Source organism: Neopsephotus bourkii, unplaced genomic scaffold (assembly GCF_033783945.1).
Source record: "Neopsephotus bourkii isolate Nb327-2 ecotype Australia unplaced genomic scaffold, CSIRO-AGI_Nbou_v1 NB_1663, whole genome shotgun sequence".
Taxonomy (NCBI): domain Eukaryota; kingdom Metazoa; phylum Chordata; class Aves; order Psittaciformes; family Psittacidae; genus Neopsephotus; species Neopsephotus bourkii.
In genome coordinates, this window is record NW_026902137.1 from 768489 (window position 1) to 784673 (window position 16185).

At 60.1% G+C, this 16185-nt stretch overlaps 1 protein-coding gene across 2 annotated transcripts; it reads right to left on the bottom strand.

Moving 5' to 3' along the window:
* Positions 1 to 902: 902 nt before the first annotated feature.
* SNTA1 (syntrophin alpha 1) lies at positions 903 to 12321 on the bottom strand. Of its 2 annotated transcripts, none has more exons than XM_061375613.1 (8): positions 12025 to 12321; positions 9037 to 9222; positions 3484 to 3682; positions 3185 to 3392; positions 2987 to 3117; positions 1945 to 2141; positions 1678 to 1865; positions 903 to 1417 (listed from the first exon to the last, which is right to left on the bottom strand). In XM_061375613.1, exons 1-8 carry the CDS (start codon positions 12296 to 12298, stop codon positions 1325 to 1327), a joined length of 1476 nt encoding a protein of 491 aa, XP_061231597.1. In that variant the 5' UTR covers positions 12299 to 12321; the 3' UTR covers positions 903 to 1324. The 2 variants fall into 2 exon arrangements, with proteins under 2 accessions (XP_061231597.1, XP_061231598.1); XM_061375614.1 differs by having other exon boundaries at positions 2987 to 3097; positions 3144 to 3392.
* Between the last annotated feature and the right edge of the window lie 3864 nt (positions 12322 to 16185).

The following is a 16185-nucleotide window of genomic DNA, read 5'->3' on the forward strand; positions in this document are numbered from 1 at the left end:
GCCGCTGCCACATCACAGCTCCTCACTTTTTGGGTGAGAAAAAGCTTTTTGCTACCCAGCCCCACATTAACAGGGATGCACCCGGGATAATGGGGTTCATGGTCAATCCGGGATGCACTCAGTAACTATCGGTAGTGCCTGCAGACACCATAACCATATGAGGGCTGCATTCGCTCCCTGACCTTTCTAGCAAGGGCTGCATGTGAATGGAACAACATTCCAAGCCTCTGCTGCCACCCAGCCAGGCAGCTGCTTCCATCGGGAAAACAGAAAAACACAACTCCTGTGAGTCTGGAAACGATGCCCCCCTCTGCTGAGCATCCCTAAGCACAGGGTATCCAAACCCACCTGGCATCACCACAGCGGTGCAGGCACCAGCACGGCTCTCCTTGCCACAGGGTTGGGCACCTTAAAAGACATTTGTCCCCACCTTAGCCCCCCCCCGGGTCCTCAGCACCCCCAGGCCAACACCACCAGCTCACAACGGGGAAAGCCCTGGCAGAGAACACCCTGAGGCACAGCCGAGCTGTCACCCACAAACACGTTTTGTACTTCTCCAAGTGAAGACCTTGGCTCCCGCAGGGTGGGATCTGCAACATTTATTTGACCCCCCCACAAAAGGCATTTTCATGAGGAATCTTTTGGTTCATAAAAGGAGTTATTTCCCAGCAGCCCCCCTAAACTGAGAAATAAAGTGCCCCAGGAGTCAGCACAGTAAAATGAACCATCCAACTCCAACGAAGCAAAGTGGTTCCTATCATTTGGTACAATACGGTGTAATTTGGCAAACAGAGCTGATCTGCAGCTCCCATCTCTCAAGCACTACGGAGCTGGCTTCGGTCTCCGGCCCTCAGGCTGTCTGTCCAGGGATGGACACATGTCCTTGTGCTGCAGGACCTGGGGACGGCAGGTGAGAGCTGCTGCATCAGCATTTATAACTGCTTGATATAAATATAAACCATGGATACAAACAGCTGCTTTGTACAGAAAATATCATCTCACAAGGCACTGGGGTGATGACCGCGACCGGTCACAGCGGCTCCAACTGGGCTTCTCCAGCCACCACCGAGCATCGGCGTGGAGGAAGGAGGGGATGCAGGGACTGGAGAGGTGCCAGAGCTGCCATCCAAGAGGGATTTCACGCCTCTGCTGCCCCCAAACGCCCCGGCAGTGGTGTTTCCCAGCCGGATGGTGCTGTTCCTTTGCAGGGGTGCTGTGACCCCATGGGGTCCAGTCTCCATGGGATGGCCTGGGGCTTGGTTTGGCCAGGAGGAAGGTGCATAGATCAGCCGGGGCGGGGGCAGGTCTGCCCGGTGCTCCCTCTTCACGCCAGCAGCCCCAGCCGGGTCACCTTGGCCGAGAGGAAGGAGTGGATGATGAACACGATGGTTTTGGGGCAGGAGTGAAGGTCCAATTGCTGCAAGAGAGGAGCAGAGGGATGTTTGCAATGGGGAGGGCTGTTCCTGGAGCAGGCAGCTTTCTGCTTGTGGCAGAGTACAGGGACCACCCGGAGCCCTGTAGATGTCACCACAGCCTGGGAAGGGGCTGCACCTGGCCAGGGGTGGGTACACAGGCCATGCAAGGTGGATGCTGTGTGCACGGTGGGTGCTCTGCTCCCCATCTCCCCGCAGGGACAGTGGAAGCATGGGTTAGAGGGGTGGAAAGGGTAAAACTCACAATCTCTCCCTCTGGACCACCAAAGTCCAGGTAGAGCATCTTGGTGCCATCATCAGAGGACATCTGCAGCTTCTCAAAGGGCTGCTGCAGCAGGATGGTCTTGCTGAGCCCAGGCTCGGTGGTGGAGATGGTGAAGCCCTTGTCGATGTGGATGGACAGGGTGCAGTCCTGCCCCTTCCACGTGCAGGCTGTGGATAGGGACAGGCACAGGGGTGAGAAGCGGCCACGGGCCCCCCCTCCCGGCCCCCCCCAGGGCCCCCCGCTGACCTGCCGACACCTCCTGCACCAGCTCGGCCGCCCCGTGGGTGCCGTCCACCAGCAGCCGCGTCCACAGCGCCAGGTCGCGGGGGCTCTCCAGGCTGAACAGATGGGTCTGCACGCCCAGCCGGGTGCCGCTGCGCAGCGCGAACGACAGCTCCGCCTCGTACAGCGCCGAGCCCTTGGCCGGCCCCGAGTGCACCAGCCTGCGGCACCGCAGCGCTCAGCCCCGCGCCAGCACCGCCCCGCTCAGCTCCGCTCAGCTCCGCTCCGCCGTGGTGCGTGCGCGGCGCGGCCGGCAGGGGGCGCTGCAGCCCCGCGGATGCTCCCCCCGCGCTGCCCGAACCCTCCCGAGCGGCCCCCCCGCGCCTGGGCCCCGCTCGCTGGCACCACCTCGGGCTCTGCCAAAACCCCTGCGTGCTGCCAGCACCCCTGGGCACTGCCACAGACACACAGGATGAAGGGACCTTGAAGCTCCTCCAGCTCCAACCCCTGCCACGGGCAGGGACCCCTTCCACTGGAGCAGCTTGCTCCAAGCCCCTGTGTTCAACCTGGCCTTGAACACTGCCAGGGATGGGGCAGCCACAGCTTCTCTGGGCACCCTGTGCCAGCGCCTCAGCACCCTCACAGGGAAGAGCTTCTGCCTGAGAGCTCAGCTCTGTCTCCTTGGGTCCTGCCATCACTCCTGGACACCGCCACCATCCCCAGGGCCCTTTCCCCACCTCTGGACCACCACGTCAGGACTCTGCCATCATCCCAGGGCACTGCCACTATCCCCAGCATCCTGACACCTCCCCAGACACCACCACCATCCCCAGGACACAGTCACCGTCCCTGGACATCACCACCACCCCAGGGCTTTGCCAACATCCCAGAGCCCTGCCACCACCCCTGGACTCTGTCATCACCTCAAAAGCCCCTGCTGCCACCCCAGGATGCTGCCAGCATCCCCAGGGCTCTGCCCTGACCCCCTGCCCCTGCTACCACCCCAGACACCGCCAGGGCCCTGTTCCCTATGCAAGAGAGGAGGCTGCTGGGCCATGGTCCCTACCTGGTGGCGATGAGGGGGTAGCTGTGCACAGGCTTGCCCAGGGCGTCCCGGCTCTGCGGCAGACTGCTGTACAGCAGCAGCTCCTTCTCGGTGAGCACAGCCAAGAGGTTCCTGGTGCCGGCGCTGGGGAGCTGCAATGGGACTGGGTCAGGGGCACCGGCAGCGCGGTGGCAGGGGGTGTCGGGGGGCAGGGGGTACCTGCTCGGTCAGCCAGCCCACGTGCTTCACGTCCCGGCCAGCCACGGCGCCAGCACCGGCCAGCTGCGCCCGCAGCTCCTCCTTGACCCGCGGCACCAGCGCGCCCGCGCTGGCCTGGATGGCGCTGAGCCACGACTGCGCCGTCGCCTCGTCCTTCGCCCGCAGGAACAGGGCGACGCGCCCGTCCGCTGAGCACACCTCCAGGTACCTGCAGGGACACGGCCCCCTGCGTCCCCACAGGCCCTCGGCACCACGGGGCACTGCGGTGGCATCACCCCATCCCCGCACCCGGCCCTGACCTGTGCTCCGGGTCGGTGGGGAGGCACTTGCGGGACACGTAGCACATCTTGAGGGGCACGGTCCTGGCCTCCCGGAGCTCCTTGGGCGGCAGGAGGGGAGAGGAGCGCTTCTGCAGGGTGGCGGGTGAGGGGTCCCAGCTCACTGTTGCCCCCGAGGAGGAGTTCTTGAAGTAGGGCGAGATCTCCTTCATGTACTTCACTGGAAGAGAGGCAGCACCGGTTAAATGCATGGCACAGGCTGGGGCAGCCTCATCCTGCCCCGCTGAAACCCCTTGCACCCTCTCTGCACCGGAGCTGGTGTCACCTCCATCACCTCCTCAGAGCTGCCACCCATGGGCGCTGTGTGCCCTCTGCCCTGCACCCACAGGGGTGCAGAGAGGGGATAGCACTGATGGGCAAGGTGCTACCAGATGGTGACATGACACCTACAATCCTGTGCCTCACCGTCCCAGCCCAGGGCCCCTCAAGAGGGTTAAAAATGGCCTTTTCCCCCTTTTTCCTTTCCTTTAGCCCAGATTAGGTCACAGATCCAAGTGTGATCAGGTCCCTGGGGCCGCACATGGAGGCAGGGGGTGGGGAATGGGCAGGACTCCCAGGCCAAAATTACACCCTGCAAACTGTGCTGGTACAGCCGGTCCCGCTGCCAGCTGGGAGCAGCAGCTCTCAAATACCATGGCTCGGCCCCAGGAAAAGCTTCCAGTTGGGAACTGTGCGCTCGCAGCTCCCACTGCTCTGTCCTGGGTTAGAAACCAGGGACAAGGACACTGTCAGCCCCCAGTGAGTCCGGCTGCGGAGCCAGAGCCCTCAGAGCCACATGGGGACAGCAGCCGGGTCCCGGGTGTGAGGGGAAGAGGGAGATCAAGGTCCCCAGGAACTGATGGGGCCCCACAGCTGCATCCTGAAAATGAGGTCGGTGGCAGCAGCCAAAAGCCTCGGGCTGAGCAGGGGGAGATGCCAGTCACGGTGCTGCCCCGTGGGACCAGCGGTGGCTTCAGGAAAGGGCTTTCCCTTGGGTGGCCCCTGGGGAAAACACCATGGGAGGGACATTCCTGCTGCCATGTCATAGGGTCATGGAATCCCAGCCTGGTTTGGGTTGGAAGGGACCTTAAAGCTCATCCAGCTCCAACCCCCGCCACAGGCAGGGACCCCTTCCACTGGAGCAGCTTGCTCCAAGCCCCTGTGGCCAACCTGGCCTTGAGCACTGCCAGGGATGGGGCAGCCACAGCTTCTCTGGGCACCCTGTGCCAGCGCCTCAGCACCCTCACAGGGATGAACTGCTTCCTAGCGTCTGCAGCCATCACTGCTGGTTTCACTCAGGTCCAAGTGAGGTTCAGTGAGGGTGGCAGGAGGGGGGACACAAGCTTGGCTTTGCAGCTGACTCCTGTAGGTAGCTGCTCGGTGGAGCAGCTCCCTCATGCTGCAAAGCCACAGCAGCCTGATTGTGTGCCAGAAAAAACCCTTTTCCCACCCGGAGACAATCCGCACCCTCACCCTACCCCCATCCTTCACCTACCATCACCACCCAGCTCCCACTTCATTCCAAACCCAGTCAGTTCCCCAAAACCTCTCAACACTGAAACCCCACCAGGAGCTGCAATGGGACGCAGTGCCCTGCTCTGACAGGCCCCAGCAGGACACAGCTACACATGGCTGTGATGCTGCTGTGGCACAAGGGGCTGGTCACCCCGCAGTGGCCCCAGCCCCATGCCCTGTGCCTCCCGTTATAAATAGCTGCCACGTTCCCGCAGGCATCTGAGCCGCCTTGGATGCTACCCTGAGCCATTAATCCTGGCAGCACGGACCTGCCATTATCCCAGTGCTTGGGACCTAATTGGAGTTCAGCAAGGCAGCACTCAGCCCCTGAAACCCGAGCAGCATCCCTGGGCCAGCCCGAAGCTCCCGGAGCACGCAGAGGACGGCACCGGCATTAGCTGTGCAGTCAGGGTCACGTCCCGACCGAGCCATGGGGATGGATAGAGCAGGTCCAAGCCCCAGGACAGGGCACGGAGAAAGAGGCAACAGCCACAGCCAGAGCCAGCGCTGTCTCTCTGGCACATGGCTTTAAGGAGGTTTTAAGGCTGGTCAGGAGGCACCAATGGGTTCCCGCAGCATGGAGGGGTCCCAAGCCTGCACAGAGACGTGGCATGTGTTGGAGGCTGCAGTGCTCCCAGGGGGCTGTGCACCAGGCCACTATCCCATGGGAGCTGCTGCCTCCTCCACTGACCCCAGCACGGGCTTTATAGCAGGTTGATTCACTTCTGCCTGTCCCTTCACTGCAGCATCACCTGGTATTGAACGGATGCAATAAGTACCTCCAATTCATTAAAGCAAACACACCATATTGTGCATCACCTCTGCTACCGGTAACTGTCAGCAGACATTCACTTTGGTGTCCCATGAAGAGCTGGAGAACACCGCAGCACTTTCCCTCCTGGAGCCCTTCTGAGCCCCAAGAGCAGCAGTGACACAGAACCACACATATCCCAGCTGCCACCTCCCTCCTCCACTGAAAACCCCCTTCTGCTCTGCACTGTGTGTTATTTACCCCAGGGTTCCCTACACCCTGTGGGTGTTACACATCTCACACCATGCACATCACCCTCCACAACTGCCTGGGCTTCCCGTGGTCAGGACAATCAGCCCACCAGGGCCGTGCTCCCCCAGCAGCCCTTTGCTCTGCTGAATTCCAAGCTTCCAAGCTTTACTTGGCTGAGAGCTTGCAACAGCCCCAGGAGCTGCCCTGTGGCCAACAAGCTCAGGGCTGCCATAGAAGTGAGATGTCCACAGCTCCTTCTCCCCACTGCTCCCAGTTCTCTCCCAGTGCCAATAGGGCACAAAGGCTCACCATGAAAACCACCCCTGGCACTGAAGCCCTTCCTAAGGCAGGTGGAAGGATGCTTATCAGCCTTTCCCTTGCTGTGGAGGGTCATTGGATACCAAGCAATGCAAAAACAGCACCCCAAAAAAAGGGAAAAATAAGGTAAGGGAGAACAGCTCTTCCCCAAATAACACTGTAATATAAATACAGTCCAACTCCTCCTGCAAATACCAAGAGAGCAGTTTGGCAGATCCAAAAGAACCTCTTGGCAGCACACACGGAGAGGTATGTGCGTGTCCTCATGCCTGGCCAGCAAGGACACCCTGAAGGCAGAGCCAAGCTGAGGCCAGGGTGAGAGCCAGCACGCTGAACTGCTGCTGCTGCTCACATCCAAATGTGTCACCTCCCAGCTCGGCCACTTCGGAGGCACTCACTGCCCTGTGAGGAGCTGCTCCTGGTTTACTGGCTGCTGTGATGCTGCTTGCAAACTACCCTAAAAACTCCTAAAGCAGGGAACGGACACAGCCCGGAGGAGCGAGGCAGCAAACAGACCCTGGCTGTGACCACCTACTTGGTACTTACAGCAGCCACAGGGGAAGTTAGTCACATCTGGCAGCACTCAGGGACCAGAAAGTGATGTTAAGGTGCTTCTCCCCAAGCTCTGGAGTGAGCCCAAGCAGGAGAAGGGAGCAGAAAACCTGCCTTTAACTCCCTTTGGGCACCTTAAGGCCACCATCTTCCCCCAGCCCTGCCACCCTGCCCCGGGGCAGGCTGAGCCATTGGGATGCAGGTATAAGGCAGGGAACACCCCATCCTGAGGCAAGGCCACCACCTCCATAGGGCAGCACCAGCCTGACAGTGACCACCCTGCAGTGGCAATGGGGCATCCTTCCCAGAACGGAGGAGATGGAGATGCACTACGTTTATACCTGATGTCCATGATCAGATGAACCCTGCTCTGGCTGTTGCCTGCAGCATCCCTGAGCAACACCACACTGTAGGAGCCCAACAGCACCAGCTACACACTCATCACAAAGCCTCTGGAGCACCATGGTGGAGCTGGCCCAGCCCCATTCTCTTCCCAAAGGTACCTGTTGGGAGTTCTCTGAGTTCAGCAGGTCATAGCTGAGCTACAGCAGAGGCCCTGCCTGCCTGGCAGCACGCAGCTCTGCAGGGGGATGGAGGAGGAGGAGGTGGTCCGGGGAGAGAATCTGTTCTCTACAGCAAGGGCAGCTCATCTCCACCTCCCTCTAGCAGAAAGGGAACCCACACCAAAGCGAAGGATGACAAAGGAATAACAGAGAGAGGGTGGTCCAGGAACAGCAGCTAGGGGAGGAATTCTGCAGACTCGCAGGGAAAGAGGCTCTTGTATTTCTCCTTGGTCAAAAAAACCCAAACCAAAACAAAACCCACCCCACCGCCAACCCTATCTGCTCCCAGCAGCTGTGCAGAGCAGCACATTCCTCCAGCTGAACTGTGGTCCTGCGGCTCCCAGGAGAGGAGGAACCCACAGCAGAAAGGGCTGAGCGAAGCTAAAACGGAGAATCTGGCCCTGAGACAATGTGGGGAAGGGAACAAGAGCCACAGCGACTGCTGGCAGCACACACACAGCATTGCTCCTTGTGCAGGCAGAGACCAGAGCGCTGCCCCCACATGAAACCTCCCTCTGCAGCCCTGCAACTGCACCGGGAAGGGTTTCTGGTGCCAAGACCCTCGTGGTTAGCCAGGGTGATCCAGGGGCTGGGAACGGGAAGGGTCCTGTCCTGAGGGACAGATCCAGGGTGCTCCTGTGCTTGCCCAAGCTGACCCAGGGTGGGCAGACATGGACATGGGTAATGCAAAGTGCAATGGGAGAAGAATGGGGTGCGCCCCTCAGGGCTCCTGCACTCCCAACCCACCAGCCCTCACCCACTCCCCAAGTGGGGTTTGGGGGGCTCTGCAGTGTGAATCCTGGTACCAGGGACTGGCCACCCAGTACCATGAAGGAGCCTGTTCCCAGTAGAGCAGCTCCAGTCTCCCCTGGGATGGTGAAGGCGGCATCCCTGGGATGCTCAGAGCCTCAACTGCCAGGTCTAAGGGGGTCTGCAGCTGGGGTTCAGCTGCCCCAGGGCAGGCAGCTCCTGTGGGTGTTCTCCTGTGCTGGCTCTGCCTGTGCCTGGCACCTTGCTCCTCTTGCTGAAACCCCCCCAGCAAACCCAAAGGTGCTCAGCAAGGAGCCAGCTGCCAGTGTCCACCCTCCACGCTGGCACAGGCCTGCAGAGCTGCACCAGCCCAGGATGTGGGTTTAATTAAGAAAACAGGGAAAGCAGAAAAAGCTTTACATTGCCCCATGAACGGCAGAGCTCAGGGGGTGCTGTACAGCAGAAGAGTCACAAACCCCATGAACACATCTCCCATCACTGCCTGCTCAAGGTCCTGCAGCAGAGAGAAGGAGGGAGCCACTAGGCATCAAGTGGTGGCACACACATACATGTCCTCCCTACCTGGAGGGACACAGAGACCCCAGCAGTGACCTCGAGCTCAGGATGAGCAGATAAACCAGTCTGCACATGCTGCTTCCATTCAAAAGGGTATGCAAATGAATTTGCAGATGATGCAGAATATTCATGCAATGATGCAGATGATGCAGTGAATATGCAGAACATCCCAATGTTCTCAGTACATCCCCAGGGAAATCAGGGATCAGCCCCTGGCAGCAGGAGGACCTCGTGCCCCCTCGCACCCTCATCTCCTACCTTCCAAGACCACCTCCTTGCCCGTCTTCTTCAAGGCCTGCACCGCCTCGTCGTGCGTCGCCTCAGAAAGGTCGGTGCCGTTGACGGCGAGGATGGCGTCCCCCACGTACAGTGCCTCGGTCTGATCCGCCGCCAGCCCCTTGAAGATCTTGGAGATCAAGATGGGCATTTTATTCTCTCGGCCACCTTGGAACAGAAGAGAAATGAAGGGGTTGTGGCTGCTGGAGCACACGGAGGAGCGGGGATGCTCGGGGACCAGCCTGCTGCCCATGGCACATCTGCAACAGCCATGAGGCTTTGGAGCCACAAAGATGATGGCTCCAAAATCAACCCGAATGGTCACAGGTTTCTTCGCATAGCAAACACACAACCTGGCTATCTCCCCATTGATCCTGGCAGGAAAGCATGCCTTTATTGGTATTGGGTGTGACTATCCCTGTCCTAAGGACGTTGTGCTCTAAACAGGTAAGAGAGGAGAGGTGAAAGAGCCAGGGAGAAGTGAACCTGTTTGCTCCCCTCCACACAGTAGCCCTATTTACCTGCTGCTCCACATTCTCCAGACTAAAAGGATGCCATTCAAACCTCCTGGCAGCTCAAGAAGATCAATTTGCATGTTACCTTTTGAACCCGCAGGGAGATCCGTGCAGCACTGCTGCCTCCATGCCAGGGAGGAGCAGGGCTGCAGCAGCTACCACCAGACATGCCCTCACCCCCAGGACAGCATGTCCCGAGGAGCCTCCAAGAGATGATCTCTCATCAGCCCAGGATGGGGGGACTTTGTGCCCAGGAAGCCAGGAAGCCCCCAGCATCCTGGCCAGTACCAGCACCAGTGCGGCAGCAGGGCCAGGGCAGGGATTGTGCCCCTGCACTGGGCACTGGTGGGGCTGCACCTCAAATCCTGTGTTCAGCTCTGGGCTCCTCACTACAAGAGAGACATTGAGGGGCTGGAGTGGGGCCAGAGAAGGGAATGGAGCTGGTGCAGGGCCTGGAGCACAGGGGTGATGGGGAAGGGCTGAGGGACCTGGGGGGTTCAGTCTGGAGAAGAGCAGGCTCAGGGGGGACCTGATGGCTCCCTACAACTGCCTGACAGGAGGATGGAGCCAGGAGGGGCTGGGCTCTGCTCCCAAGGAACAAGGGATGGGGCAAGAGGAAACGGCCTCAAGCTGCACCAGGGCAGGTTTAGATGGAGCTGAGGAACAATTCCTTCACTGTAAGAGTGGTCAGGCATTGGAACAGGCTGCCCAGGGCAGGGCTGGAGGCACTGTCCCTGGAAGGGTTCACACCCCATGGAGACAAGGCCATCAGTGCCATGAGTTAGTGGTGGCCTTCGCAGTGCCAGGGTAAGGGTAGGCCTGGATGAACTTAAAGCTCTTTTCTAACCTGGTTCACTCTATGACTGCCCCACAGGCAGAGGGTGAGCCCTGGATGCTGTCACGGCCCAGAGCCGTCCCAGCCGGTGCCACAGGCATTTCCTCACTCTGATGCCTGCCAGACCCCGCACAGCTCCAGTTATCAGCTGTCAGAGGCCCCCGCGGGGGCTGCTGGAGCTGCTGAGCCCTGCCCTGCAGCTCCTCACCCTGCCAGGGCCCCGCACCCCGGCTCCCGCATGGCTCCCACTGCCCAGCAGCCAGGGCACGGCCAGCCCCGATGCCCATCCCCTTGCCACATCCCACGGCAGGGCACTGAACCCGCATCCTGGTTCACAGTGAAGCACTCCCGCCTGGCCCGTGGCTGGCACAGCTCCATCGGGGACTTGCAGCAGGGTGAGGGGGGGCGATGCACTCCGGGGCAGCCCGGAACAGCCTCAGCTCCCCGTTGGGATGGTGACTGCTTGGTTTCCACGTGCGTCACTGCAGAACTGAGGTTTAACTGAGCCCAGCGACGTTCCCCCTTTCCTGGGAGAGCCGCAGAGCTGGCAGCAACTTGGCAGCCACGGGGGTATTGTGAAGGGGGCTTTGTGCTTCCCAAAAAGGACTGGTAGGCTCAGGCATCCCGCAGACACAGCCAGCGGCACCGTTTCAACCCGGACATCCCCATCGCAAAGCCTCCTGCTTCCAGAGGGAGCCAAAGGCCGTGGCTGCGTCTCCTCCGAGCTGGGAGAAGCCACGTCAGGAAGTGAGAGCTGACCAGGGGATACGGAGCTCACTGCCCGCACACACACACAGTTTAAACCCTCTCCCCCATGGCTCCTGACAGCCCTTTCCCTGCCCGCTTGCTGCTGGGTCATCTCCCTTCCCCAGAGCCTCCAACACGGGTGAAAAGCCAACGCCACCCCTGCCCCAAAAAGTTTCCAGCCTGAAGTTAACGCGAGTCCCAGAGGAAGGGGACAGCTCGGGAGGGAAACGGGGATTCCAGCATGGAGACTTCCCGCTGCCCGCTCTCCGGAAGCAGATCTCCAAGCCTGAGCTGGTTTAAACCCCCAGCTCCCCACGCCTGGCGATCTCCAAGGGCTCTGCAATCGCCTCCTTCCTTGCGCCGGTCGTTTAAAGGGGCATTTCCCAGCATGGAGGCACGGAGGGGACAAGGACACGCTGGCAGAGCCCTCCCTTGGGCTGCAAACGGGCAGCTCTTGTGTAAGCGGGTGCCCTCTGTGTCCCACCCGCGCCGCGGGACAGCACCCTACCCTTGTGTGCACCCTACCCTTGTGTGCACCCTACCCTTGTGTGCAAGGGGGCAGCGGGACCCGGGCTGCCGCTGGGGCACGGTGGGCAGGGGCTGGCCGGTCACTGCTACACCCCAAAGTGCCGCTCTCTCCATGGGCTGGGGATGCCTCGGTTCCCATCACTGCCACGTGTCCCCCCCTCGTCCTGCACCAGGGTTCGGGCAGTGCCAGGGGATGTGAAGACCCCGACCCCAGCCCGCTCCCTCCCGGGGTTCCTTTCAAGCCCGGCAGCAGGAAAGGCGGCAGCAACAGGTCCCGGTACCCTGTGCTCCCCGCCCCCCCCCCCCCCGCCCCGACCGGGACCCTCCCCCGGCCCCGTCGCTCACCTTTGATGCTGATGCCGAGCCCCCCCACGTCCTGCTTGACGACGCGCACCGTGCGCCTGATGTTGGCGAGCGCCTCGGGCACGGCGGAGCCCGGGTCGCCGCCGTTCAGCTGCGCCGCCGGGGCCTCGCCGGGGCCGGCAGCGGGGCCGGGGCCATCGGCCGGGCTCACCCCGAGCGCGTCCTCGGCCAGCGAGAGCAGGACGCGGAGCCATTGCCCGCCGGCGCCGCGCAGCTCCAGCAGCCCCGTGCGCGGGGCGCGCCTGCCCGCCGCCATCTTCCGCGCTGCCGCCCCGCTGCGCGCCCGCGCACCGCCCCGCGCAACGCCCCGCGCAACGCCCCGCGCAACGCCCCGCCGGCAGCGGCACCGGGACGGGCACGGGGCGCCCCGGGACAGGGCGGGACACGGGAGCTTGGAGCTCCCTGCTCCGGGACGGGATGGGTACGGGGGGAACGGGGTCCCGGGTGCTGCCCACTCCCTTCTGGGACAGGGCACTGGGAGGGACACGGGTCCTCGGTCCTCCCTGCTCCGGCCCGGAACGGGGTATGAGGAGAGACCCGGGAGCTCAGTGCTCCCTGTCCCGGATCAGCATGGAGTACGGGATGACCTGATGCTCCCCAGTGCTCCCCACTCCGGGCCGAGATGGGGCACCAGGAGGTACACGAGACCCCAGTGCTCCATTACTCGTCCTGGGTCTGGTGCAGGGACGGTCTTCCAGTGCCTAAAGGGGCTGCAGGAAACTTGGAGAGGGGCTTGGGACAAGGGCCTGCAGGGACAGGACAAGGGGAATGGTTTGAACCTGCCCGAGGGGAGACTGAGCTGAGCTCTTAGGCAGAAGCTCTTCCCTGTGAGAGTGCTGAGGCGCTGGCACAGGGTGCCCAGAGAAGCTGTGGCTGCCCCATCCCTGGCAGTGCTCAAGGCCAGGTTGGACACAGGGGCTTGGAGCAAGCTGCTCCAGTGGAAGGTGTCCCTGCCCGTGGCAGGGGTTGGAGCTGGAGGAGCTTTCAGGTCCCTTCCAACACAAACCAGGCTGGGATTCGATGATTCTATGCTTCCCACAACACCCTTAACTCCTTCCCAGGGGCCAGCAGTGGCACAGGGGCAAGCGGTGGCCCCATGCTCAGGCAGGGCTGTGCAGGGGCTTCCTGCACCCAGCGCTGGCCAAGGAGCTCCTTGGGGGCCAGTTTCTCTGCAGTGACCTCAGGGCAGGCACCTCCCAGCAGCCCAGCGGGTGTTGAACAGGGAGATGGTGTTTGGAGGCACCCAAGGGCTGTTCCCTTTGCTGCCTTGCTTGTCCTCACAATCATGAACAGTATTTTGCCTTCTTTCCAGCCCCACATGCCAAGAGGCAGCACTTAGGAGCAGAAAATGCTACTAAGGCATAGTAGCAAATACCTTTCACACATCCCTTGAGCCCTTTGCACTCCTAGCACTCCAGGGGGCTCAGGGATGGGACTGCTGAGATCTCTGCAGACCACCAGGGTTTGTAAGCATTGAGGAACATCCACATCAGGCTGTGGATGGGATGGATTGAGGGCCGGGGGCTGCAGCCAGCACTGCTCAGCACAGCCCTTCCCTGGCCAGGGCCACAGCCAGCGCTGAGCATCGGCCATGCATACAGGGAAGAATGCTCCCGGGGCTCCCTCCCACACAGCAGCAGCTGTGGAATGTCTTGAGGTCGCACAGAGGAAGCCCTGAAGGTTGTTTCTCTACAAAACAGGCAGTTTGCACGTTCCCCACTTTCCTTCTGCTGCAGAGTCCGGGGTTTGGCTTAAGCAAGTCCTTGCCTTTGGGGTACGGTGCTGCTCGCTGGAGGAAGCACTTCTACAGCAGCCCATGAGCCAGCCCAAGGTGTGATCCCATCCCTGCACACCCCACAGGCTGCTTGTGCCACTCGGTTTGGATACAGCAGAGGGGCATTTTGTCCTTTGGTCCTTCAGTGGAGATGGGGCTCATTTTCCACTGGAGCTCTCACTTTCCCAGCCGGGCAGCTGCCATCAGCAGTTTGTCCCTGGCTTTTTCCCTTCCCAATGCTGCTTTTGATACTTCCAGCCTTTAAGGCCATGTTCCTGGCTGAAGCAGCAGTGGGAACTCTAAATCCTGCTTTTAGTGCAGCAGAACAGCACTGTTGGGTTGTTTTCTTTCATTTTCCATCTCTGTGCCCAGCAGCATGCTGAGAAGCATGGCCTGGATGCATGGAAACCGTCCAGATGGTGTCCATGTCAGGCAGAGGGAGAAGCCCTGCCCTTCCCTGTCCTGCTGCTGGGACGGAGACAGCACCATGGTCCCCAGAGCCAGGGCACGATGTGAGGCCAATGTGGAGGCACAGTGGAAAGCCCATGCCATGGCCACCACTTCTGTACGCTCCTGTTCTCCCCTTCAGCAACTAGTGTTCCTGTGGCAATTGCATCAAGAGGGGAGGTTGAAATTAGACATTGACACATCTGGAGTCCCAAATGCCCTTAGGAGGGTCCTGAATTGGGACGCTCATCTTGGGCAGGGGTACAACAGACTGGTGCAGTGCTGTGGCCTGGGAAGGTTGGGGCCCACAAGCAGAGGTGCTGCTGCCTTTGGGACCTTCCTGCAGGCTTCACTCCCCCGGCCTGGCTCCCAAGACTGCTTCTGCTCAGGCTCCTTCATCTCTCAGGAATCCCTTTGTGTCCCAGGGCGCATGGTGAACGCTGGGAGCCCAGTGCACGGGGTGGTCCCGGCTGGGTTTGACCCTCTGCAAGGTACCATGAGGGTGATTCTCATGCCATGGACAGCCCGTGGGATGGGAGGGAGGAACCGAAGGCTGAGGCTGGCAGGCAGGAGCAAGCCGCAGCTTCCAGAGATGCCAGCAGCGTTTGTCAGGGCTCCTGCTGAGGGGGAGCAGCGGGGGAGGACTCGCCTGGAGAGCTGATCCTATTCACAGGAATAGAATCTTCCCGCAGCAACGCACGTGCGTGGTGACAAAAGCCCAGCTGGGAATTCCGCCCCGCAGCGGGAGCCGTGGGAGGGGAAGGAGCACGGGAGGCTGCGCTGTGGGGCTGGGGGTGCTGCAGGGCCCTGACCCCGGCTGCGTTTCAGCTGCGAACAGCATCATCCCTTGTCTCCAGCCGAGCAGGAGGACCGGGTCCGGTGCTGCTCCCCAGCGGGATTGAGCCCATCCTGATGTTTCCCCTGCGTACCCTCCCCAGCCCACTGAACTGCGTCGTTGAACAGCTATTATGAGCCTCGTTACTCCGCGTACCCAGGAGCTGTGTCAGAGCCCACCCGTCTATTTATAGAGATGGTTTGTTACTTGTCTTCGTTGCATTAATTCCTTCTGACGCAAAACAAAAGACCTCAAGAGCTCACGTTCAGTCTCTGGGACCATTCCCAAGCCACAGGGATACAGGTAGCACCCGGTGGTGCTCGGGATGCTCCCTCATCAGCCCCTAGCTCTCAGCACCAGGGAAGTGCTGCTCTGCTCTGGGAATTCATGGTGGGGACACGTGAAAACCCTGTGAGGGATGGAAGGGAAATAAAACAGCTTTTGTTATATAGATAGGTATTGCTATAGATAGATTTTAATAGAGGTAGATTTTAATACAGTTATTAATAGACTTAAGTGTGCAATATACGTATTTAACAGATGGATTCATCCTTTCTGATGGAGGAAATGAGGCAAAATGGCATTTTCTGACTTTAAAATCACTGGAACCTCAGAGTCCTTTAACTTGAGATCACTTTCTGTTTGCTTTGGGACATAATTAGTGGCCTACAAAGTTTCTTCTATCTCAGTCCAGGCCCTTCTCTTACCACATCCCTGTAACATAACCACAATCAGCTGCTTTCTTATCATGTGAAAATACTGTTGCTGCCTTGTGACAGATCTTTATGTTAAGGGCGGTAACAAGAGACTGGATGGCAAAAAGCAGCATCCGGGAGCTAAAATAGCATTGGGAAAGGCAAAAGCTGTAGCAGATTAAAGCCCAGTATTCGCAGCCTACTGCTGCTTCTGGCTCTCAGATGCTCTAAAACCAAGTGGCATCAGTGGCAGGGATTTCATTCAGCCCCTGGGGTAATTTAATGGACATAAATTAATCATAAAAGTCAGCACAAGAACTGCACATTGTAAACTCTACCATCACGTTTGCAGCTTTGATTGGACTGATTCACCCCACTGGCCTCTTCCATAG

Coding starts and splice junctions, on each gene's coding strand:
- SNTA1 (XM_061375614.1), bottom strand. CDS start 12,298: ATGGCGGCGGGCAGGCGCGCCCCGCGCACGGGGCTGCTGGAGCTGCGC. Junction 9,223..12,024: donor GCTCGGCATCAGCATCAAAG/GTGAGCGACGGG, acceptor TTCTGTTCCAAG/GTGGCCGAGAGAATAAAATG. Junction 3,393..3,483: donor CCCACCGACCCGGAGCACAG/GTCAGGGCCGGG, acceptor GTGTCCCTGCAG/GTACCTGGAGGTGTGCTCAG.